Source organism: Symphalangus syndactylus, chromosome 17 (genome assembly GCF_028878055.3).
Source record: "Symphalangus syndactylus isolate Jambi chromosome 17, NHGRI_mSymSyn1-v2.1_pri, whole genome shotgun sequence".
Classification (NCBI taxonomy): domain Eukaryota; kingdom Metazoa; phylum Chordata; class Mammalia; order Primates; family Hylobatidae; genus Symphalangus; species Symphalangus syndactylus.
Window position 1 is genome coordinate 18,826,562 of NC_072439.2, and position 26,448 is coordinate 18,853,009.

A 26,448-nucleotide genomic window follows, 5' to 3' on the forward strand; every position below is an offset into this window, starting at 1 on the left:
AGGGAAAAGACTTACTTGCCTGTGTCTGGGACCGGATCTCCTCCTTCCTCCACTAAACTCCTGCTTCTCTGCCCTAATTCCTGCAGTTACCTTTCTCCCTCGCCTTTACCCTCCCTGTACCCCACTGTCTTTTAGACATAATTATCTCCAGCCTCTGCCCATTTGTTTCTCAGATTCAAATGAGAAACACAATTCCACATGGTGAAACCCTCTTCATTATTTTTAACATCTCTCAATAGTGTAATTCTCTCCATTCCCATAAAGCTCAACCACTTCTCAAGGTATTGCTTGACTTCTTGTCTCCAGACTTTGAAACCTTCCTTGCATATGACTGCCTCATTACCTTTCTAAAATCTAGTTAATTCATTTAAGCAAGAATCTCCAGGTGTCTACTCTAGCCTGTTTGATAGAATCTCCAGGGGTCTACTCTAGACTCTTTGATAAGTTCACCTTTCTTCTATTTACTAAGGCTTCTCACTTCCTTTACCTCTACTTCCTAGTATAATTCCTCCATCCTAATTAGAACTGTCTTCCTACACATCCCTGCCCCTTCACCCATACAGACATAAAATTCTTAGTTCCAATGCTATGTCTAAAAACAGAGTGAAATCCCCTCCAGCATCTGCACTGCAGACTTAACCACACGTTAATCACAGGCAACATCTGACCTCGTGAAGAACAAAGACTTTAGGATTAACATGTGAACCTGAAACTCAGAACACAACCTATGTGTGGTTGAGATCTTTTCCTGATGACCAGTTCACATGTTCAAAAAAGATACATAAATGAAGAAGGCAAGGTCCCTACCCCAGGAGACATAAATCCTAAGACAGGAAATGAGACCTGAAAATAATCATGATACCAAAATAGAAAAAATTGAATGCCACAAGAAATCAGAGAAATCTGGTGGGAAATAGAGCTACACATTGGAATCACTGGAAAACATTTTTAAAAGTGATGCTCAAGCCCCACCCATTAGTTCCAGTTTAAAGGTCTGGAGAGGGACCCAGGCATTGGTAGTTTTTAAGTCTTCCCTGACACTACTAACATGTAACAAGGATGGAGAACTCTTGTTGTAACAGGTAGAACTTAAAACTAAATCAATGATTTTCAGCTAGAAGTACTGGAGTTACCTAAGGAGCTTTTTCAACATACATAAGACTATACTTTCTTGGCCCTATTTATGAATGGGCTACACCAAGCACTCAGTAATCCAGTTGAGAAACAGAAGCTGAATGGAAAAACCACCTTATTTATTATGTTCTGATAAATAAGGTGGAAAAGCCACCTTATTTAATATCACCTTATATGATATTAAATTATATAGAAAGCGTTTTCAAATAAGTGATATGTGATGCTAAACCTTCTCTAAATAATATTTATGGGAATGTTAATAATATGAGTATTCTAGGCTGGGTGCGATGGCTCACGCCTGCAATCCTAGCACTTTGGGAGGCCGAGGTGGGTGGATCATGAGGTCAGGAGATCGAGATCATCCTGGCTAACACAGAGAAACCCCATCTCTACTAAAAATGCAAAAACAAAATTAGCCGGGTGTGATGGGAGGCACCTGTAGTCTCAGCTACTGAGGAGGCTGAGGCAGGAGAATGGCATGAACCCGGGAGGCGGAGCTTGCAGTGAACTGAGATTGCACCACTGCACTCCAGCCTGGGTGACAGAGTGAGACTCCGTCTCAAAAAAATTTTTTTTAAATGAGCATTCTAAAAATTATATGAAATTCTGGAAATCAAATATGTTATCATAGTGTCATATGCCACAGAAGTAACTAGATTTCTATGTGAACTGTGTCTTTACCATAATAAACTCTCATTAGATTTTTAACCATAGTATTTTAAACCTTTGTCCTTCCCAGACAGTTGCTTTGATTCTTCCTCAAAGCCTTTACAATCAGCTACAGTCCAAAATTGCTTTTTCTTCAAGGAGTTTTATGGAAAAGACTCTGACAAGGACTCTTGAATACAAGTTTCTGATAACTTCAAGATCACACTACTGGACTAAGAACTTTCAAAATTTTAATGAAGAGGCTGATATCTTCATGAAATTCAAAACAAAGAAGAAAAAAACTCAATGTTATTGGACTAAATAATCAAAAGCATAACGTTTTCATAATTTTTTATTTGAAAATGTGCTGATTCTTTGAATGCTTTATTCTCCAGATTTATTGACTTTTTTCCTTGAGCAATTGGTAAAGTGTAATTTGTAAAGAAAAACTGAAACATTTGCTTTTGCTCTCTGAGTGCCCCAGAATTGGGAAACTATTCATGAGTATTCACAGGTTTATGGTAATAAAGTTATTTGCACAAGTTCAGTAAGAATCTGCTCTCTTTATAACAGGACACATTTGAAAACATTGGTTATTTTACCAAGGCTTTGACTGGGATGTTATATTTGAGAATATACATAGAATAAACCCATAGGGAATACAGGCAAAGTCTAAAGTTGGCCTTGGTTTGGCTTCCTAGTCTCAAGAGGTTTTTGGAGGTTTAATCTGAGATTCTTATTAAAAACTTCTAGCAAAGCGAAGTTTAGAACGAGCCTCTATGATCCGTTGCTACTCTTGCCGCACTTAGGTAAAAAATCTGGGCAAGTTCGGTGAGACTCAACCTATTTTGCAAACAAATTCATCCTACTGGAATTACCTTTGGTAAAAATAGAGACTGCTATAGAGAGAAAAACTATGTTGAAAAGAAAAACTGTAGTACACCTGTTACCAGATTGAACCACAGTTCATTATCTTTGAGTACTTATAATCCACTGGTAGACTGGACTGGACCCTGAATTCTTTTAGTTCTTCGCATTCAATTTTCTCCAATGAAATCATGAAGAACAAGAGCGGCTCTGTTCCTGAAGCCATGTAAGCTGGACGTGGACAACTCTATGTAAATTTCATGGGAAATCCCTCGTGTCTGAGGTGTGGGCCACTAAGAGCTCACCAAATGTTCAACACCATAACTTAGAGACACTCAAAGTGCAAACCACAACAAGTTGATGACTTTACACTGTGGACAGCTTTTCTCAAGATGTCAGAACAAGACTATAAATCATGATGAGACTCTTACCTCTCTTAATTTGTCCTTGCTTATGCCTGTCTCCTTTGCTTCCCAGAATAATGCTCTACTTAGGATTTCACAAGAAGTAGCTTCTGAGGCTAAGTTAACAGTGTCAGATATATCATGTCAACTACACTTTTTTTTATATAAGAAGAAGTTTCACTCTTGTTGCCCATGCTGGAGTGCAATGGCACATTCTTGGCTCACTGCGACCTCCACCTCCTGGGTTCAAGTGATTCTCCTGCTTCAGCCTTCCGAGTAGCTGGGATTACAGCCATGCGCCACCATGCCCAGCTAATTTTGTATTTTCAGTAGAGACAGGGTTTCTCCATGTTGGTCAGGATGGTCTTGAACTACGGACCTCAGGTGATGCACACGCCTCAGCCTCTCAAAGTGCTGGGATTACAGGTGTGAGCCACCACACCCGGCCCACACATTTTTACATAACAAGAGATCCTTTAGTCCACCCAAAGGCTGATGATAGCTGCATCTGTAACACAACTTTTTCCTCAAATGTATGGAGTTTTTTTTAGGCTTCCACTTCTATACTTGCCTATTCTCACTCCCTGTTTTAATTTAACATAGACATGCAATGCTAGATAATAGAATTGCTCTCTACCAGCTGAATAGCGGGGAGCCTGTGCAGTTTCTGACATTTCTTGTTGCACATGGATTAATACATCGGGTATTATAGAGACTCAGTTGTAAAAATCAATAAATGTGCTGCCTGGTTAAAATGACTAGACTCTTCTGGCTTCTTCTTTGATCTATCCTATTGTAGTTGGTTTGCACCTTGCCTAAGGTGCATATTCCAAACTCTTGATATTTTCCTCCTGATAGTCGTACTGGTAGTCTCCCTCGTGTGGTGCAATCTACAGATGTTTTTGTGTGCAAATATTTGTGTGCAGCCATTCTTCAAATATCAAATAGTGTCTCTTGGGCTGGAATGACAAAAACTCAAAGAAATGTGTGATTTATGGGCTGGACGCAGTGGCTCACATCTGTAATCCCAGCACTTTGGGAGGCCAAGGCAGGCAGATCACAAGGTCAGGAGTTCAAGACCAGACTGCTCAATATGATGAAACCCTGTCTCTACTAAAAATACAAAAATTAGCCAGGCATGGTGGCACGCACCTGTAGTCCTGTAGAGATATCCCCTGAAACTATTGCTACAGAATAAAAGATGAAATGCTCCTGATTATTGCATATACAAAATTGCATGCAGGATTGTGTAAAGACAATGCCAGGTTGGAGCCTACAGCGTGTGATGTGCTTCTGTTATATGGATGGGAGATAGAATTATGAGTTTAGAACATAGATTACAAATGCAATGTGATTGGAATACTTCTGATTTTGGTACAACTCCGCTCCAATATAGTGAGTCTGTTGACAATTGGGAATCAGTAAAATGCCATTTACAAGGAAGTGAAGATAATTTAAGTTTAGACATAAGCAAGGTAAGAGAACAGATTTTTGAAGCCTCTCAAGCACACTTAGTGGCTTTACCCCGTGCTGAAGTTTTAGAAGGTATCTCTGTGGGATTATCTAATCTCAACCCCATTCAATAGGTAAAATCTCTGGGAGGATCCACTATCATTAATTTTGTTCTGTGTATAATTTGTGCTATTGGTTTATTGTTCATGTGTAGAATTGGAAAAAATATTCTTCAATCCAATCGTGATCAGTGCCAAGCTATGATTGCTATGGTTCATTTAAATCAGAGAAAATGGGGAGATGTAGGGAGATCCCCTGAAACTATTACTATGGAATAAAAGATGAAATGCTCCTGATTATTGTAAATACAAAATTGCATGCAGGATTGTGTAAAGACAAATGCCAGGTTGGGCTGCCAGAATGAGCCAACAGCACATGATGTGCTTCCCCCTGCAGAGAGCCTATGAACAGACGTGCAAGTCAGAGAGGTTTCACATTACCAAGATTCCTATCCTAGAAAAGCAGATGTTCATAGCTCTGGGAATGGAATGCGACCCTTGTGGAGAGCCTATAAATGACCCTAAATCCCTCACTAACCTACCCCCACTCTCACTAAACTTAATAATAAATGCTGGTATATCCAGTGCATTGGCAGCATCGCAGGACCAGAAGGCAGTGACCCCCCTGGACCCAAGTTTCACTATTTTTTGTGTATCTTTTATTTCTCAACCTGCCGATCTGCCTGGGAAGAAAGAAGGAGCCCCATTGGATTGCAGGCTGCTGCCCAGATCCTGCAATATAGTCCCAGCTACTTGGGATGCTGAGGCATCTGTAGAAGAAGAGCTGCCCAAAATCATAAATCACAAATAAAAGCCAATTACATCTATATCTAAATTAGTTGTAATTTTGTCTTATCACACATGTTCACAGCAATCAATGGCCAGTGGAGTCTCTCAGGCTGCATCATTCTCACCCTGACCGTCCTGCCTTTCTCTTTCACCTACAAGGACCCTTATGATGACACTTGGAGCCACCCAGCTAAGCCAGAATAAGCTTTCCATCTGAAGATACTCAACTTCATCATCTTTGAACAGCTTTTTTGCCAAGAAAAGTAAATGCATGTGTTCTAAGAGTTAGGATGTGGATCTTTTTTTTTTTTGAGACAGAGTTTCACTCATGTTGCCCCAGCTGGAGTGCAGTGACACAATCTCAGCTCACTGCAACCTCCACCTCCCAGGTTCAAATGATTCTCCTGCCTTAGCCTCCCAAGTAGCTGGCATTACAGGCGCCCACCACCACACCCAGCTAATTTTTGCATTTTTAGTAGAAACGGGGTTTCACCATGTTGGCCAGGCTGGTCTTGAACTCCTGACCTCGTGATTCACCCGTCTCAGCCTCCCAACGTGCTGGGATTACAGGCATGAGCCCCCACACCTGGCCCAGATGTGGATATTTTTAAGAGGCCATTATTCTGCCTCATATGGGTCACTTTCATAAACATCATCCACAACAAAAATGTTTTGCCTTCCTTCCATGTCTCACTTTTCTGTCTGCACAAACCACAGTGAAACACACTAGCTCTGCTATGAAGTGGCTGGATGACCCTGGGCTACTCATTTGACCTCCCTCAGCCTCTTTCCTCATCTGCAGTGTAAGGCTGACTCTTACTGCATCAGAAAATGACAGTGGAAGAGTAAATTAACATGTGTAAGACATTAGTCACAGAGCCTGGTTCCTGATGAGCCCTTGGTAAACATTCCTTTCAGTCCTTTCCTTTCCCCTTCCCATTTTTCTTGCCCTCACCCATCTTCTCCTTCAACTCCTTCCTCTTCAGTAACTTACTCAGTCTAACCTGCCAATTAAAGAAGCCACACTACCCATTCTCTCATGACTCTGCTGGAATGTTCTTGTGATGTGGTCTGCTATCCACTCAGAGCAATGGGTATTATTTATATGGAGAGGTCTGTTTGCAACAAGAAATCCTTTTTATGTTCACACAAAATTTATACACAATTTCTCTTAACTTACACGTACCAGTCTCAATTCTGTCCTGTTATTTCATACATGTACTTCATTATTTTATTCTTCAGTTTTTCTCCTTACACCTTAAAAATTAGGATAATAAAAACAAAAATAATGGCCTGTGCCAGAAGAGGGGATTCCTTTAGCAAGAAGAATGCTTTCCTTTTTCAAGATGAATGAATGCTATGTGCAAGGCAGCCCTGAAGCCCATTTCTGGGTTTGGCTTACATCAAAGCCATTTGACTCTAGGACACATTCTTAGATTCCCAGGAGATAATGATTGCCACGGAAGCCACACCCACTCTGAGTATTCCTACTGTTGGGTAAAGGAATGTTTCCAGAATGTTGTGCATTCTGTTTACTCCTCCTAAATTCTTCCACTCCAGGAAGTTAAGCTTCCCCACTAATCAGCTTCATCTCCAGCTGGCCTGCCTGGACCCTGACCAGAAAATACCTCCCCACTCTGGATGGCCAGGGTGGCACCTTTGTCTATGCCCATAATTATAACAGCTCACACTGATGTAGCACTCACTATGCACCAGGCACTATCCTAAGAGCTTTCCAGGTAACTACAGTCCTCACCAAAAAATCCCAAGTGCCACAATTCCCATTTTTAGATTAAAAAAAACAAAAAACTGAGGCAGAGAAGCATGTACCCACTGTCACCTAACTCCATAATTCAACCTCATCCTCCACTTCATCTGGTAAGAGGACAATCTAAGATGTACAAGGTCTCCTGAATGACATCCACCTTCAAAAATGATTTTTGTCCCATTTACTTTCAGGATTTGACAAACAGCCAGCATTTTGTTTTCTGTCTCACCCTTCACTTATCCACCTGTTCCCTAAAACTACACTCACAACTGCACAGCCCTGCATAAAAGTTAGCTTTTAGAAACCTCAATCTCTTTTGGGAAAAAGAAAGGACAGGTACCAAGTCTCACAAAAAGTCATTTTTTATTCTATTGTCAACTATTTGCATGGCCATTCTCTGGCCATAAACGAGTGCACTAGAAACAGAAAGTGTAATGAGAAGAAAGTATGAGGAGGGTGAGTTTCTAGATAGGCACACAGGGAAAAGTTTCCAAATCCAGAAAAATTCATAATATGCACCCAGGTTGTGTGGCTTTGAGCAATGACAGCTCCACCTGCCACTTTCCATGGCTGTTGGCCTCTTACTTCCTTCTCAACCTGCCCCTCCTGGTCTTGCTTTCTTAGACCAATACAAACAACCTGGGAGCTGGGGTCAGATCAGAGCACACAGCACTGAGTGGTAGGTTGGGAAAGACAGAAAAGGAACACGAGGGTTTGACTCACGAAGACCTGACTCACCTGGGTACACATCACCTAGGAAGGCAATAGATTACTGAAGGGCTTTGCAGGACTCATGGTGGTTATCCAGAGTGACTGACTGAGGCAAGGGTCTTGACAAATTGAGTTTTATTGAGCCAGAGCTTGACGGTGCACCCTGGGAAAACATGAGTTGCAAAAGATCTCTGTGGCTTGTGTTTTCTCTGAAGAGGTTTCAGGAGGCTTAGTATTTATACATTTGATTAAAGGGGAGAAGGCAGGTCGGAAGAGATGGAGTGGGCAGAAAAACAATTGATCTAATCTTGTCTTTCTTCTGTGCCTCAGAAAATAAATATTATCAGAATGAGAGTTAAAATACTTCAGTTTTAGGAGCTAGATTTCGACTGCGCACTTAAAGTTACAATTGGCATGACTTTCTTTTACAAAGAAATATACATCTTGAAAGGTTTTGAAGCCAAGAAAAAACAATTTTTTCAGGCAATCATCTGGAGATGCCCGAGATCTTTGGCGATCCTGTTTTTTTCCCGTTCTTTTTCCTTCTTTTTTTTCTTTTAGAGACACAACCTTGCTCTGTCACCCAGACTGGAGTGTACTCACCACAGCCTTCAACTCCTGGGCTGAAGCGGTCCTCCCACCTTAGCCTCCCAAGTATCTGAGACTATAGGCATGCACCACTGCACCTGGCTAATTTGATTTATTTTATGTTTTGTAGAGACGTGGTCTCCCTTTGTTGCCCAGGCTGGTCTTAAACTCTTGGTTTCAAGTGATCCTCCTGACTTGGACTCTCAAAGTGCTGGGATTACAGGCCTGTGCCAGCACACCTGGCCCCCTGATTCTTCAAAAGCTTTCAGAGAAAGCATTGTAGAAGACATGGCTTTGTGACTGTATGTTTCATCGGATCCTACATCACTAGGAAGGCTCATTCTTAAGAAGTCATGTCCCATGGAAAAGGGGATAAAGACAAATCAGAAAGGGGCAAAGGGAAGTCACAGCAACAAAGGGACAGTATAATCCTGGAACCTTATTAAAGTCACAAAACTGTTGCTTCAATTAGAGCAATTCGTTTCGCAAACATCGCTCTAACCCTTTCAGTTGCATGTTGGCTCACCTGTAATGTCTGGAGCAGTCTATAGACTAGATTTTCTAGAGTTTCTGAAGCATCTTCCAATTGCAATGACAATCTGACATATTCCTCTGAATTGCAGTCTGAATCCAGTGATCATGTTTACCTTTTGTGTAGTCCACACATCAGCAGGCACAAAGGTTGTTTATATATCCTGATGTTTACATAAGTCATCTAGCTTCAGCTTGCAAGGTTTAATCTATCCATCTGACAAAAGGCTAATATCCAGAATCTACAAGAAACTTAAACAAATTTACAAGAAACAAACAAACAACCCCATCAGAAAGTGTGCAAAGCTCATGAACAGACACTTCTCAAAATAAGACATTTATGCAGCCAACAAACATATGAAAAAAAGCTCATCAGCACTGGTCATTAGAGACATGCAAATCAAAACCACAATGAGATACCATCTCATGCCAGTTAGAATGGTGATCATTAAAAGATCAGGAAACAACAGATGCCGGAGAGGATGTGGAGAAATAGGAATGCTTTTACACTGTTGGTGGGAGTGTAAATTAGTTCAACCATTGTGGAAGACAGTGTGGTGATTCCTCAAGGATCTAGAACAAGAAATACCATTTGACCCAGTGATCCCATTACTGGGTATATACCCAAAGCGTTATAAATCATTCTACTATAAAGACACATGCACACATATGTTTATTGCAGCACTATTCACAATAGCAAAGACTTGGAACCAACCCAAATGCCTATCAATGATAGACTGGATAAAGTAAATGTGGTACATATGCACCATGGAATTCGATGCAGTCATAAAAAAGGATGAGTTCATGTCCTTTGCAGGGACATGGATGAAGCTGGAAACCACAATTCTCAGCAAACTAACACGGGAACAGATAACCTTACAGCTATTACAATTAATGCCACAGAAATACAAAAGATCATTCAAAGGTACTATGAACACGTTTATGTGCAAAAACTAAAAAACCTATAGGGGATTAATAAATTCCTGGAAATATAAAACTCTCCTAGATTAAATCAGAAAGAATTAGAAACCCTGAACAGACCAACAAAAAGCAGCAAGATTGAAAAGATAATTAAAAAATTAACAAGAAAACAAATTCCAGGACCAGACAGATTCAGAGCTGAATTCTACCAGACATTCAAAGAAGAGTTGGTACCAATTTAATTTACACTATTCCACAAGCTAGAAAGAGAGGGAATTCTCCCTAAGTCATACTATGAAGCCAGTATCACCCTAATACCAAAACCAGGAAAGGACATAACAAAGAAAACTACAGACAAATATCCCTGACGCACACAGATGCAGAAATGCTTAACAAAATACTAGCTAACTGAATCCAAGAGCACATCAAAAACATAATCCACCAGGATCAAGTAGGTTTCATATTAGGGATGCAGGAATGGTTCCACATACACAAGTCAATAAATGTGGTACACCACATAAACAGAATTTGAAAATCACATGATCCTCTCAATAGACATTGAAAAGGCACTTGACAACATCCAGTATCATTTTATGATTAAAACTCTCAGCAAAATTGGCACACAAACCCACAGCCAACACAATACTGAATGAGAAAAAGTTGAAAGCATTCACTCCGAGCAGGGGAACAGACAACGATGCCCGCTCTCACCACTTTTATTCAACAGAGTACTGAAAGTCCTAGCCAAATCAATTAAACAAGGGAAATAAATAAAGGGCATCCAAATTGGCAAAGAGGAAGTAAAACACTCTCTGTTTGCTGATCATATAATCGTATAACTAGAAGACCCCAAAGACTCCTCCAAAAAGCTCCTAGAAGTGATAAATGAATTTAGCAAAGTTTCAGTATACAAAATTAATGTGCACAAATCAGTAGCTCTGCTACACACCAACAGCGACCAAGCAGAGAATCAAATCAAGAACTGAACCCCTTTTATGACAGCAGTTATAAAAAAATAATAACTAAGAATGTATCCAAACAAGGAGGTGAAAGACCTCTACAAGAAAAACTACAAAACACTGCTGAAAGAAATCACAGATGACGCAAAAAATGAAAACGCACACCATGCTCATGGATGAATAGAATCATTATTGTGAAAATGACCATGCTGACAAAAGCAATCTACAAATTCAACGCAATTCCCATCAAAATGCCACCATCATTCTTCACAGAACTAGAAAAAACAATTCCAAAGTTCCTATGGAACCAAACAAGAGCCCACATAGCCAAAGCAAGAATAAGCAGAAAGAACAAATCTGGTGGTGTCACATCACCTGACTTCAAACAATACTCTAAGTCCAAAACAGCATGTGCTGGTATAAAAATAGGTATATAGACCAATGGAACAGAATACAGATCCCAGAAATAAACCTAAATAATTACAGCCAACTTATCTTTGACAAAGCAAACAAAAACATAAAATGGGTAAAGGACATCTTATTCAACAAATGGTGCTGAAATAATTGGCAAGCTGAAAGTAGGAGAATAAAACTGAATCCCCATCTCTTACCTTATACAAAAATCAACTCAAGATGAATCAAGGACTTAAATCTAAGACCTGAAACTATAAAAATTCTAGAAGATAACATTGAAAAAACCCTTCTAGACATTGACTTAGGTGAAAAGTTCATGACCAAGATCCCAAAAGCAAATGCAACCAAAGCAAAAATAAACAGGTGAGACAATTAAACTAAAGAGCTTCTGCACAGCAAAGCAACAGTCAGCAGACTAAACATATAACCTACAGAGTGAAAGAAAATCTTCACAGTCTATATATCTGAAAGACAACCAATATCCAGAATCTATAAGAATCTCAAATTAGCAAACAAACAAACAAACAAACAAATAGACAATCCCATCAAAAAGTGGGCTAAGAATGTGAATAAACAATTCTCAAAAGAAGATATACAAATGGATAACAAACATATGAAAAAATGCTCAGTATCACTAATGATCAGGGAAATGCAAATCAAAACCACAATGTGATACCACCTTACTCCTGCAAGAATGTTCATAATCAAAAAATGAATAAATAATAGTTGCTGGCCAGGCGCGGTGGCTCACACCTGTAATCCCAACACTTTGGGAGGCCAAGGTGGGCGGATCACTTAAAGTCAGGGGTTTGACACCAGCGTGTACAACATGATGAAACCCTGTCTCTACTAAAAATACAAAAAAATTACCCGGGTGAGGTGGCACATGTCTGTAATCCCAGCTACTCCAGAGGCTGAGGCAGACAAATGACTTGAACCTGGGAGGCAGAAGCTACAGTAAGCCAAGCTCATGCCACTGCACTCCAGCCTGGGTGACAGAGCAAGACTCTATCCATCTCAAAAATAAATAAATAAATAAAAATAATAGATGTTGGTGTGGAAATGGTGAAAAGGGAACACGTCTACTCTGCTGGTGGGAATGTAAACTATAAATAAGTGGATAAAGAAATTGTGGTATATATATATATATGATTGAATACTACTCAGCCATAAAAATAATGAATTAATGGCATTCGCAGCAACCTCGAAGAAACTGGAGACTATTACTCTTTTTTTTCTTTTCACTGTTTCTTTTATTTTTCTATTTTTTAATTTTAATTTAATTTAATTTAATTTTATTATTATACTTTAAGTTTTAGGGTACATGTGCACAACATGCAGGTTTGTTACATATATGTACATGTGCCATGTTGGTGTGCTGCACCCATTAACTGGTCAATTAGCATTAGGTATATCTCCTAATGCTATCCCTCCCCTCCTCCCACCCCACAACAGTCCCCAGAGTGTGATGTTCCCCTTCCTGTGTCCATGTGTTCTCATTGTTCAATTCCCATCTATGAGTGAGAACATGTGGTGTTTGGTTTTTTGTCCTAGCGATAGTTTACTGAGAATGATGATTTCCAGTTTCACCCACGTCCCTACAAAGGACATGAACTCATCATTTTTTATGGCTGCGTAGTGTTCCATGGAGTATATGTGCCACATTTTCTTAATCCAGTCTATCATTGTTGGACATTTGGGTTGGTTCCAAGTCTTTGCTATTGTGAATATTGCCGCAATAAACATACGTGTGCATGTGTCTTTATAGCAGCATGATTTATAGTCCTTTGGGTATATACCCAGTAATGGGATGGCTGGGTCAAATGGTATTTCTAGTTCTAGATCCCTGAGGAATCCCCACACTGACTTCCACAATGGTTGAACTAGTTTACAGTCCCACCAACAGTGCAAAAGTGTTCCTATTTCTCCACATCCTCTCCAGCACCTGTTGTTTCCTGACTTTTTTTTTTTTTTTTTTTTTTTTTGAGATGGAGTCTTGCTCTTTCACCCAGGCTGGAGTGCAGTGGCGCGATCTTGGCTCACTGCACGCTCCGCCCCCCGGGGTTCACGCCATTCTCCTGCCTCAGCCTCCCACGTAGCTGGGACTACAGGCGCCTGCCACCTCGCCCGGCTAATTTTTTGTATTTTTAGTAGAGACGGGGTTTCACCGTGTTAGCCAGGATGGTCTCGATCTCCTGACCTCGTGATCCGCCCGCCTCGGCCTCCCAAAGTGCTGGGATTACAGGCGTGAGCCACCGCACCCGGCCGTTTCCTGACTTTTTAATGATCGCCATTCTAACTGCTGTGAGATGGTATCTCATTGTGGTTTTGATTTGCATTTCTCTGATGGCCAGTGATGAGCATTTTTTCATGTGTTTTTTGGATGCATAAATGTCTTCTTTTGAGAAGTGTCTGTTCATATCCTTTGCCCAATTTTTGATGGAGTTGTTTTTTTCTTGTAAATTTGTTTGAGTTCATTGTAGATTCTGGATATTGGCCCTTTGTCAGATGAGTAGGTTGCAAAAATTCTCTCCCATTTTGTAGGTTACCTGTTCACTCTGATGGTAGTTTCTTTTGCTGTGTAGAAACTCCTTAGTTTAATTAGATCCCATTGGTCAATTTTGGCTTTTGTTGCCATTGCTTTTGGTGTTTTAGACATGAAGTCCTTGCCCATGCCTATGTCCTGAATGGTATTGCCTAGGTTTTCTTCTAGGGTTTTTATGGTTTTAGGTCTAACATGTAAGTCATTAATCCATCTTGAATTAATTTTTGTATAAGGTGTAAGGAAGGGATCCAGTTTCAGCTTTCTACATATGGCTAGCCAGTTATCCCAGCACCATTTATTAAATAGGGAATCCTTTCCCCATTGGTTGTTTTTGTCAGGTTTGTCAAAGATCAGATAGTTGTAGATAGGCGGCATCATTTCTGAGGGCTCTGTTCTGTTCCATTGATCTATATGTCTGTTTTGGTACAAGTACCTTGCTGTTTTGGTTACTGTAGCCTTGTAGTATAGTTTGAAGCCAGATAGTGTGATGCCTCCAGCTTTGTTCTTTTGGCTTAGGATTGACTTGGTGATGTGGGCTCTTTTTTGGTTCCATATAAACTTTAAAGTAGTTTTTTCCAATTCTGTGAAGAAAGTCATTGGTAGCTTGATGGGGATGGCATTGAATCTATAAATTACCTTGGGCAGTATGGCCATTTTCATGATATTGATTCTTCCAATCCATGAGCATGGAATGTTCTTCCATTTGTTTGTATCCTCTTTTATTTTTATTTTTATTTACTTATTTTTTATTTATTTATTTTTATTATTATACTTTATGTTTTATTGTACATGTGCACAATGTGCAGGTTTGTTACATATGTATCCATGTGCCATGTTGTTGTGCTGCACCCATTAACTCGTCATTTAGCATTAGGTATATCTCCTAATGCTGTCCCTCCCCCCTCCCCCCACCCCACAACAGTCCCCGGAGTATGATGGAAGTCAGTGTGGCAAATCCTCAGGGATCTAGAACTAGAAATACCATTTGACCCAGCCATCCCATTACTGGGTATATACCCAAAGGACTATAAATCATGCTGCTATAAAGACACATGCACACATATGTTTATTGTGGCACTATTCACAATAGCAAAGAGTTGGAACCAACCCAAATGTCCAACAATGATAGACTGGATTAAGAAAATGTGGCACACATACACCATGGAGTACTATGCAGCCATAAAAAATGATGAGTTCATGTCCTTTGTAGGGACATGGATGAAACTGGAAAACATCATTCTCAGTAAACTATCACAAGGACAAAAAACCAAATACCGCATGTTCTCACTCATAGGTAGGAATTGAACAATGAGAACTCATGGACACGGGAACGGGAACATCATACTCTGGGGACTGTTTGTATCCTCTTTTATTTCATTGAACAGCAGTTTGTAGTTCTCCTTGAAGAGGTCCTTCACCTCCAGTGTAAGTTGGATTCTTAGGTATTTTATTCTCTTTGAAGCAATTGTGAATGGGAGTTCACTCATGATTTGGCTCTCTGTTTGTCTGTTATTGGTGTATAAGAATGCTTGTGATTTTTGCACATTGATTTTGTATCCTGAGACTTTGCTGAAGTTGCTTATCAGCTTGAGGAGATTTTGGGCTGAGACAATGGGGTTTTCTAGATATACAGTCATGTCATCTGCAAACAGGGACAATTTGACTTCCTTTTTTCCTAACTGAATACCCTTTATTTCCTTCTCCTGCCTAATTGCTCGTGCCAGAACTTCCAACACTATGTTGAATAGGAGTGGTGAGAGAGGGCATCCCTGTCTTGTGCCAGTTTTCAAAGGGAATGCTTCCAGGTTTTGCCCACTCAGTATGATATTAGCTGTGGGTTTGTCATAGATAGCTCTTCTTATTCTGAGATACCTCCCATCAATACCTAACTTACTGAGAGTTTTTAGCATGAAGGATTGTTGAATTTTGTCAAAGGCCTTTTCTGCATCTATTGAGATAATCATGTGGTTTTTGTCTTTGGTTCTGTTTATATGCTGGATTACATTTATTGATTTTTGTATGTTGAACCATCCTTGCATCCCAGGGATGAAGCCCACTTGATCATGGTGGATAAGCTTTTTGATGTGCTGCTGGATTCGGTTTGCCAGTATTTTATTGAGAATTTTTGCATTGATGTTCATCAAGGATATTGATCTAAAATTCTCTTTTTTGGTTGTGTCTCTGCCAGGCTTTGGTATCAGGATGATGCTGGCCTCATAAAAAGAGTTAGGGAGGATCCCCTCTTTTTCTACTGATTGGAATAGTTTCAGAAGGAATGGTACCAGTTCCTCCTTGTACCTCTGGTGGAATTCGGCTGTGAATCCATCTGGTTCTGGACTCTTTTTGGTTGGTAAGCTATTGATTATTGCCACAATTTCAGAGCCTGTTATTGGTCTATTCAGAGATACAAATTCTCTCTTGGTTTAGTCTTGGGAGGATGTATGTGTAAAGGAATTTATCCATTTCTTCTAGATTTTCTAGTTTACTTGCATAGAGGTGTTTGTAGTATTCTCTGATGGTAGTTTGTATTTCTGTGGGATCGGTGGTGATATCCCCTTTATCATTTTTATTGCATCTATTTGATTCTTTCTCTTTTCTTCTTTATTAGTCTTGCTCGTGGTCTATCAATTTTATTGATGTTTTCAAAAAACCAGCTCCTGGATTCATTAATTTTTTCAAGGGTTTTTTGTGTCTCTATTTCCTTCAGTTCTGCTCTGATTTTAGTTATTTCTTGCTTTCTGCTAGCTTTTGAATGTGTTTGCTCTTGCTTTTCTAGTTCTTTTAATTGTGATGTTAGGATGTCAATTTTGGATCTTTCCTGCTTTCACTTGTGGGCATTTAGTGCTATGAATTTCCCTCTACACACTGCTTTGAATGTGTCCCAGAGATTCTGGTATGTTGTGTCTTTGTTCTCATTGGTTTCAAAGAACATTTTTATTTCTGCCTTCATTTCCTTATGTACCCAGTAGTCATTCAGGAGCAGGTTGTTCAGTTTCCATGTCATTGAGTGGTTTTGAGTGAGTTTCTTAATCCTGAGTTCTAGTTTGATGGCAATGTGGTCTGAGAGACAGTTTGTTATTATTTCTGTTCTTTTACATTTGCTGAGGAGAGCTTTACTTCCAACTATGTGGTCAATTTTGGAATATGTGTGGTGTGGCGATGAAAAAAATGTATATTCTCTTGATTTGGGGTGGAGAGTTCTGTAGATGTCTATTAGGTCTGCTTGGTGCAGAGCTGAGTTCAATTCCTAGGTATCCTTGTTAACTTTCTGTTTCATTGATCTGTCTGATGTTGACAGTGGGGTGTTAAAATCTCCTATTATTATTGTGTGGGAGTCTAAGTCTCTTTGCAGGTCACTCAGGACTTGCTTTATCAATCTGGGTGCTCCTGTATTGGGTGCATATATATTTAGGATAGTTAGCTCTTCTTGTTGAATTGATCCCTTTACCATTATGTAATGGCCTTCTTTGTCTCTTTTGATCTTTGTTGGTTTAAAGTCTGTTTTATCAGAGACTAGGATTGCAACCCCTGCCTTTTTTTGTTTTCCATTTGCTTGGTAGATCTTCCTCCATCCTTTTATTTTGAGTCTATGTGTGTCTCTGCACGTGAGATGGGTTTCCTGAATACAGCACACTGATGGGTTTTGACTGTTTATCCAATTTACCAGTCTGTGTCTTTTAATTAGATCATTTAGTCCATTAACATTTAAAGTTAATATGTTATGTGTGAATTTGATCCTGTCATTATGATATTAGCTGGTTATTTTGCTCGTTAGTTGATGCAGTTTCTTCCTAGCCTCAATGGTCTTTGCAATTGGGCATGATTTTGCAGTGGCTGGTACCGGTTTTTCCTTTCCATGTTTAGTGCTTCCTTCAGGAGCTGTGTTAGGGCAGGCCTGGTGGTGACAAAATCTCTCAGCATTTGCTTGTCTGTAAAGTATTTTATTTCTCCTTCACTTCTGAAGCTTAGTTTGGCTGGATATGAAATTCTAGGTTGAAAATTCTTTTCTTTAAGAATGTTGAATATTGGCCCCCACTCTCTTCTGGCGTGTAGAGTTTCTGCTGAGGGATCCGCTGTTATTCTGATGGGCTTCCCTTTGTGGGTAACCCGACCTTCCTCTCTGGCTGCCCTTAACATTTTTTCCTTCATTTCAACTTTGATGAATCTGACAGTTGTGTGTCTTGGAGTTGCTCTTCTCAAGGAGTATCTTTGTGACATTCTCCGTATTTCCTGAATCTGAATGTTGGCCTGCCTTGCTAGATTGGGGAAGTTCTCCTGGATGATATCCTGCAGAGTGTTTTACAACTTGGTTCCATTCTCCCCATCACTTTCAGGTACACCAATCAGACGTAGATTTGGTCTTTTCACATAGTCCCATATTTCTTGGAGGCTTTGTTCATTTCTTTTTATTCTTTTTTCTCTAGACTTCCCTTCTCACTTCATTTCATTCATTTCATCTTCCATCAGCAATACCCTTTCTTCCAGTTGATCGCATTTGCTCCTGAGGCTTCTGCATTCTTCACGTAGTTCTTGAGGCTTGGCTTTCAGCTCCATCAGCTCCTTTAAGCACTCCTCTGTATTGGTTATTCTAATTATACATTCGTCTAATTCTTTTTCAAAGTTTTTAACTTCTTTCCCTTTGGCTTGCATTTCCTCCTGTAGCTTGGAGTAGTTTGATCATCTGAAGCCTTCTTCTCTCAACTCATCAAAGTCATTCTCCATCCAGCTTTGTCCCGTTGCTGGTGAGGAAGTGCATTCCTTTGGAGGAGGAGAGGTGCTCTGCTTTTTAGAGTTTCCAGTTTTTCCTGCTCTGTTTTTTCCCCATCTTTGTGGTTTTATCTACTTTTGGTCTTTGATGATGGTGATGTACAGACGGGTTTTTGGTGTGGATGTCCTTTCTGTTTGTTAGTTTTCCATCTACCAGACAGGACCCTCAGCTGCAGGTCTGTTGGAGTTTGCCAGAGGTCCACTCCAGACCCTGTTTGCCTGGGTGTCAGCAGCGGTGGCTGCAGAACAGTAGATTTTTTGTGAGCCACGAATGCTGGTGACTGATTGTTCCTCTGGAAGTTTTGTCTCAGAGGAGTACCCGGCTGTGTGAGGTGTCAGTCTGCCCCTATTGGGGGTGCCTCCCAGTTAGGCTGCTTGGGGGTCAGGGACCCACTTGAGGAGGCAGTCTGCCTGTTCTCAGATCTCCAGCTGCGTGCTGGGAGAACCACTACTCTCTTCAAAGCTGTCAGACAGGGACATTTAAGTCTGCAGAGGTTACTGCTGTCTTTTTGTTTGTCTGTGCCCTGCCTCCAGAGGTGGAGCCTACAGAGGCAGGTGGGCCTCCTTGAGCTGTGGTGGGCTCACACAGTTCGAGCTTCCTGGCTGCTTTGTTTACCTAATCAAGCCTGGGCAATCACGGGCACCCCTCCTCCAGACTTGCTGCTGCCTTGCAGTTTAATCTCAGACTGCTGTTCTAGCAATCAGTGAGACTCTGGGGGCATAGGACCTTCTGAGCCAGATGCGGGATATAATCCCCTGGTGTGCCGTTTTTTAAGCCCATTGGAAAAGTGCAGTATTAGGGTGGGAGTGACCCAATTTTCCAGGTGCCATCTGTCACCCCTTTCTTTGACTAGGAAAGGGAACTCCCTGACCCCTTGCACTTCCCCAGTGAGGCAATGCCTCGCCCTGCTTCAGCCCAAACATGGTGCGCTGCACCCACTGTCCTGCAACCACAGTCTCGCACTCCCCTTTGTCCATTTTTTATTGGGATTTTGGATTTTTCCTGTTTCTGATTTGTAGTGTTCTTCATGTATTCTGGAAATTAATCCCTTATCAGATATATGATTTGCAGATATTTTCCCTATGTCATAGTTTGCCTTTTTACATTCTTGATAATGGCCTTTGAGATATAAAAGTTTTTAATTTTCATGAAGTCCAATTTATCCCATTTTTGTTGCCTATGCTTTTGCAGTTATAACTAATAAGTCATTCTGAAGTTCAATGTCATGAAGCTTTTTCCTTATGTTTTCTTCTCAGAGTTAGTTAGTCTTCACTCTTCCATTTAGGTCTTTGATCCATTGTGGGTTCATTTTTTTTGTATATGGTGTGAGGTAAAGGTTCAACTCATACTTGTCCATGGGTAGCCAGCTTTCCCAGTATCACATGTTAAATAGACTATCCTTTCCCCATGGAATAGTCTTGGCACTCTTGACAAAAATCATTTGGCCATATATGCAAGCTTTCTTTCTGGGTTCTCTATTCTATGCCATTAGTTTCTATGTCCTCCTTTATGCCAGTACCACACTCTATTGATTACTGTAGCTTTGCAGTAGATGCTGAAATCTGAAAGTGTGAGTCCTCCAGCTTCCTCTTTCCTTTTCAAGATTGAAGTTTTTAATTCCATCCTGGACATGCTGCACCCAGATATTTTTGAAGGTTTTGGGAAATGAGAAAGGCTGATTGCTATTTTCTATGGCTTTAGAACTTTTCACCTTTTCATAGTTGCATCTTTTTCTCGGTGTCTCAGTTGTGGCAGCCATGAATGACCTCTGTGGCAGGGACTTGACTGACAGAGGGCCCAGGTCAGGGCATTCCAAATTCACCTTACATATGATAAGTCAATCGTGTATATACTTATTTATATATGATAAAATTGGGATTTATATTACATATGTGAATTTTATATATACATGGCCTAGTGTTTTATGTGTTACCTTTTTTCATATATATGGAAATATGTATATATTTTAAATGGTTGTATATTATATACTTTTAGATTATATATTGTATATAAATAAATAGAGATAAATATGTATATGCTTTTTCCATATGTATACATAGAAAAAGAGGTAACACATAAAACACTAGGAGGCTGTGGACAGAGCACATGGGACACAGCACAGAGGACAGTGAGTGACACACTCGGAGAAATAGGAGATTCGGCCATGGGAGTTCTGCATGGGAGGGAAGGGGCAGTGACAAAAAGTGTGTATTTATAGAGAGGGTGAGACTACCAGACACCATATATACATTGTATATATATATGTATATATATATGTGTGTATATATATGTGCATATATATGTATATATATCTATATGTATATATATGTGTATATATATATAATGTCAATTTTATTATGTATAAATGTCCTGGTGTTTTATGTGTTACCTCTTTTTCCATATACATATATGGAAATGTGTATATGTTTTACATTATTATATATTTTATATTATTATATATTTTGTTATTATCTATTATATATAAATAAGTATATGAAATATATATATTTTTCCTATACACACAAAAAAAGAGGTAACACATAAAACACTAGGACATAGTTACTGGCTACATGTGGGAGAGAGAGAAAAAATCTAAGTGCAAAAAAGTCAAGCCTGGTACGTTAGTTTATACCCAGTGAGATGCATCCAAGCTGGGATTAGACATGCAAGATAATTTATTAGGAAAAGTGTCTGTGAGGGAAAGTGGAGAAGGCATGAAAAAAGTCTGGGAGAGCCTTGGGACCACTATGCAAATCTGATTCCTGTAGCGAGAAAGAGAAAGAAGATTTAGCTTCAGTTCAAAGAGAGCATGGCAAGGCTCACAGGGAGTCCTCCCACCAGTCACCCAAGAGAGTAAAACAGAGTCTCACAGAACTGGGCTTGCTTTCATATCCCTGCTGAGAGCTTCAGGAAAGTGAGGACTCTATGCAAAGTAGGTTGTCAATTTGGAATGCACTGATCTGGGCCTTCTGTCAATCAAGTCAATTGAGTATTAATTAATCACTTATTAGCTGGGAGTATTGGAATTATCAAGGGAAATTTTTCAACATACTTAAGCCTATACTCTCTCTGCCTTATTCATTAATGGGCTCCACCAAGAACTCAGTAATCCTCTTGAGAAACACAAGCCGCCATGGAGATCTGACAGAGTCTTACTCATGCCTACCACAACTGAGACACTGAGAAAAAGATGCAACCATGAAAGGGTAGAAAGTTCTAATGACACAGAAAATAGCAGTCAGCCTTTCTCACATCATAAAGCCTTCAAAAATATCTGAGTGCAGCATGGTCAGGATGAAACTGACAGAAGACTGATCACTAACCTAGAAACACATTGAGAGAGAAAAAAATACCTGCAAGAATATAGTTGGCTAATCATCTACCAGCAACACTCCCACAAAATTAATGTAATCCCTGAAGGAAGAAGTAGAAACTACTTCATACTTAGTGATGGTTCCTAAGGTACCACACTGTAAAATAACATCACCTTTATTCCTTCTCTTCTTTTCTTTCCATGACAGATACTTCAGTACAAGCAAGTTTTCCTGGCCTTTCAGGTAGAGCCACTGTCAGCATCATGATTGGAGTACTGGCCAGTGTGGCTCTGATATAGCAGCCCTGGTGTAGTTTATTTCAGGAAGACTGGCAGGTATGATGGCCTTTCCTTTTGTCCTGTTTCCTGCAGGGCTGACTGCCATGCTTGGGAGAGAGAAATGACTTCTTTGCCTGTATCTGGGACTGGATCTCCTCCTCCTCCCACTAAACTCCTGCTTCTCAGCACTTATTCCTGCAGGTCTCTTCTCCCCTGTTCTTCATGCTCTCTGTACCCCACTGTCTCCTACAAATGATTATCCTCAACCTCTGCTCATTTGTTTCCCAGATTCAATACCTTATAAAACCCTCTCGATACCTTTTTTTTAACATCTCTCACTTGTGTCATTCTCTCCATTCCCACAACCTCAACAACTGCTAGAGGTACTGCTTGACTTATCTCCAGGCTTTGAAATCTTCTTTGTGTATGACTACGTTATTACCTTCCTAAATTCTACTTAACTCGCCTATTCAAAAATCTTCAGGGATCTACTCTTGCCTATTTGATAAGTTCACATTTCTTCTCTTTACTAATTTTTATTGCTTCCATTCCCTCTATTCCCTAGTGTAATTGCTCCATTCTAATTAAATCTGTCTTTCTACATATCTATTCCCCTCTACCTGATATACACATAGAATGCTGAGTTCCAATGCTATGGCTAAAAACAGGGTGATCTCCCTTCTACAATCTACAGTACGGGCTTACCCATACCCTTCATCACAAGCAACCTCTGACCTTCCGGAGAACGATGACTCCAGCATTAATGTGTAAACCTGAGACTCAGAACACAACCTACATGTGATTGAGAACCTTTTCCTGACGACCAACTCATATGTTCATGAAAGATACAGAAATGAAGAAGGCAAGGTTTCTACCCCGAGGAACATAAAGCCTAAGATAGATGATAGGACCAGAAAAATAATTATAATACCAAAATAGAAAAAAGTGAATGCCACAAGAAATCAGAGAAATCTGATGGGAAATATAGCTATACATTGGAATCACCAGAAAACGTTTTTTTAAATGGATGCCCAAGCCCCACCCAGAGGATGCAATTTAATGTCTAAAGTGAGACTCAGGCATTGGTAATTTTTAAGTCTTCTCAGATGCTACTAATGTGTAACCAGGATAAAGAACAGCTGTTCTAATAGGTAAAACTTAGACCTAAATTAATGATCATTAGCTGGGAGTATTGGAATTATCTAGGGAAATTTTTCAGCATACATAAGCCTATACTTTCTTGACCCTATTCATTAATGGCCTCCACCAAGAACTCAGTAATCCTGTTGAGAAACACAAGCTACATGGAAAAGCCACTTTATTTGAGATGCAAAATTATATGAAAAGCATTTTCAAATCATAAGGGGCAAAGGATGCTAAACCTTCTCTATGGTATATTTATGGATATGTTACTGATATGATTGTTCCAGAAATTGTATGAGATTCCTAGAAATTAAATACGTTATCAGCCATAATGTCACATACCACAGAAGCAACTAACTTTTTATGTGAGCTGTGTTATCATAATGAATTCTCATCAGAGTTTTAACCATAGTCATTTAAAATCTTTGTCATTCACAGACATTGTTTTTATTCTTTCTCAAAGCATTTCCAATCAGCTACAGTCCAAAATTGCTTCCTTTTCAAGGAGATTTATGGAAAAGATGCTGACAAGTATTCTTTAATAGAAGTTTCTGATAACTTCCAGATTATACCACTGGACTGTCTAAGAACTTCCAAAACTTTAACAAACAGGCTGATATCTTCATAAAATTCCCGGCCTAGACCAAGCAGGAAAAACATTGATTTCATTGAAATAATTGATAATAATGAGGATAATGTGTTTATGATTTTTATTTGAAAATTTGCTGATTCTTTAAATGGTTTGTTTTCTAGATTTATGGAATTTTTCTCTTTTAATCTATGCATAGCTTATAGCAGTTCAATAAACTATACTTCTGGGAACGATAATTGAAATATTTACTTTTGCTCTCTACCTGACTGCCCCAGAATTGGGCAACTATTCATGAGTATTGATATGTTTATGGTAATACACATATTTGCACAACTACAGTAACAAGCTGCTCTCTTTGTAACAGGACACATTTGAAATCATTGGTTATATTACCAAGGCTTTGACTGGGATGTTATATTTAAGAATATAGATAGAATGAACCAATATGAACTGTAGGCAAAGTCTGAAAGCAGCCTTGGTTTGTTTCCTATTCTCAAGAGTTTTGTGAAAGTTCAATCTGAGACTCTTTATAAAAACTTAGAGCAAAGAAAATTTTAAAAGAGGGTCTACATGGTCACTGCTAATCTAGCTGCACTTATGTAAAGAATCAGACCATGTTTGAAGAAACTCAACCTATTTTGCAAACAAACTTATTCTACTGAAATTACCATTGGTAAAACTGGAGATGCCCATAGAGAGAAAAATTATGTGGAAAATAAAAACTGTAGTACACCTGTTATGAGATTGCAGCTCTGTTCATTGTTTCTGTGTTTCTATTATCCACCTGCAGACTGGACATTACCCTGAATTCTACCAGTTCCTCCAATTCCATTTTCTCCCATGGAATCACTAAGAGCAAGACCCATGCTGTTCCAGAAGCCCTATAAGCTGGAGGTGGACAACTCAAGGTAAATTTCATGGGAAAACCCTTGGACCTGAAGCGTGAGACACTCGGAACTCACCAAAATAATCGACACCATAATAACAGACGCTCAAACTGTAAACAAGGACAAGCTGATGACTTCACACTGTGGACAGTTTTACCCAAGATGTCCGAACAAGACTCCCCATCATGATGAGGCTCTCACCCCTCTTTACTGTGCTTGCTCATGCCTGCCTCTTTCACTTGGCAGGATAATGGAGTAATTAGAATTTCACATGTAGTAGCTTCTGAGGGTAACAAGAGTGTCGGATATGTCATCTCAACCTCAAAATTTACATAACATCTCAGGGGGAAATGTGGCTCTCTCCACCTTGCATACAGGGCTCCCAATAGAAATGAACACAGAGATATTGCCTGTGTGTTTGCAGAGAAGATAACAATGCCTAAGAAGATGACATGGACTTGGTCCTGATATGCAGCCATTCCCGTATACCCTTCCCCTGCTGCAGGGCCGTACCAGCCCAGGTCCCAAATCTTCAGCTGCAGAGCTGACAGAGAACATGGGATACCCAGCATCCCTTACCTTCTTCCAGTCCACTGCAGTGGCTACCGGCATGGCCCATTTACCATTGAGGACACCCATGTGCTGAACCTGGGAGTAAGAAATGAAAATGACTTGTCCCTGCCCCCCTGACATTGATCTTCCCAGCCTGCTGCTCCCTATTCTGCTCCCAAGCCCATGTGCAGTGCTCAGCCCCAGACATCACTGCCCCCAGGGTATAAACAGTACCGCCTACTGCACACAAACACAAACTCACAGAAGGTGACAAAAATCTGCATTTCGGACATCTGATTGTGAAAGAAGAACAGTGAATGTAGAGCCACAGAGACTGGGACCTACGGGGCTGGAAGGTGATGAAACTGTAACATAACATATGTGTGACCTCGTGTGAAGTGTGCAGATCCATGTGGAATAAAACATGCAGCCTGGTCTGGGATTGCTGCCATTCACACTTCCCTCCCTGTCCACCAGATGGTGACAGAGTCCCTCCCAGCCTGGAGCCTTCCCAGGGGATGCCAACATCCCTCAGCCGAACCCACAGCCCAGCAGGCTCCACCTTTACCAGGATCACTTCAGCCCAAGTCCTCAGCGCCCTCCATGCTCCCCACATGGACTCTGTCAGCTCCTCTCTGACCTGGCAGCCGCCAACCTAACACCACTCCCTCTGCAGGTAGCTCCTGCCCCACACACCTGCTCCTTTCCTGGTCCCAGCTAAAGGCATCTCCCAGGGCAGCGCAGGTACATGCGATGCCACACTGGGCGCTTTCCCCTCGTGACCTCCCTCCATCCTCACCAACTCTTTCTGTCACTGCTCCCTAAATGCCCGCCCCTGCTCCATCTGTCCTGTTATCTGGGGCATCCCAGGCCAAGTCTAGCGCTGACACAGAACAGCAGCTGCCTGAGGGCCCACAGCCTCCCCGGGAATCAGCCAGGCACCCTGTGACCTGTCTGCCCGCTGCAACCCGGGGGGCTCAGAGCACGTGTGATGGTCACACACAGGCACATTCCGGGATGTGGCCACCTACCCCAGCTGTCCCTGGGGAAGACAGACCTCTCCTGTGTGCTTGCGGGGAGAAGGGGGGTGTTATTGCTCTTTGCTCCCAGAACACAACTCACCC

The 26,448-nt window shown here is 40.5% G+C and overlaps 1 protein-coding gene across 1 annotated transcript in view; it reads left to right on the forward strand.

The window, feature by feature from the left end:
- LOC129465880 (pregnancy-specific beta-1-glycoprotein 7-like) overlaps positions 1-24,752 on the forward strand; it is a 58,820-nt gene extending 34,068 nt beyond the window's left edge. The window contains exon 6 of the mRNA XM_055248548.2: positions 24,676-24,752. Within this exon, the coding sequence (XP_055104523.1) occupies positions 24,676-24,692 (17 nt within the window). The 3' untranslated portion in view covers positions 24,693-24,752. The remainder of the gene's footprint in view (positions 1-24,675) is intronic.
- Positions 24,753-26,448: the final 1,696 nt, after the last annotated feature.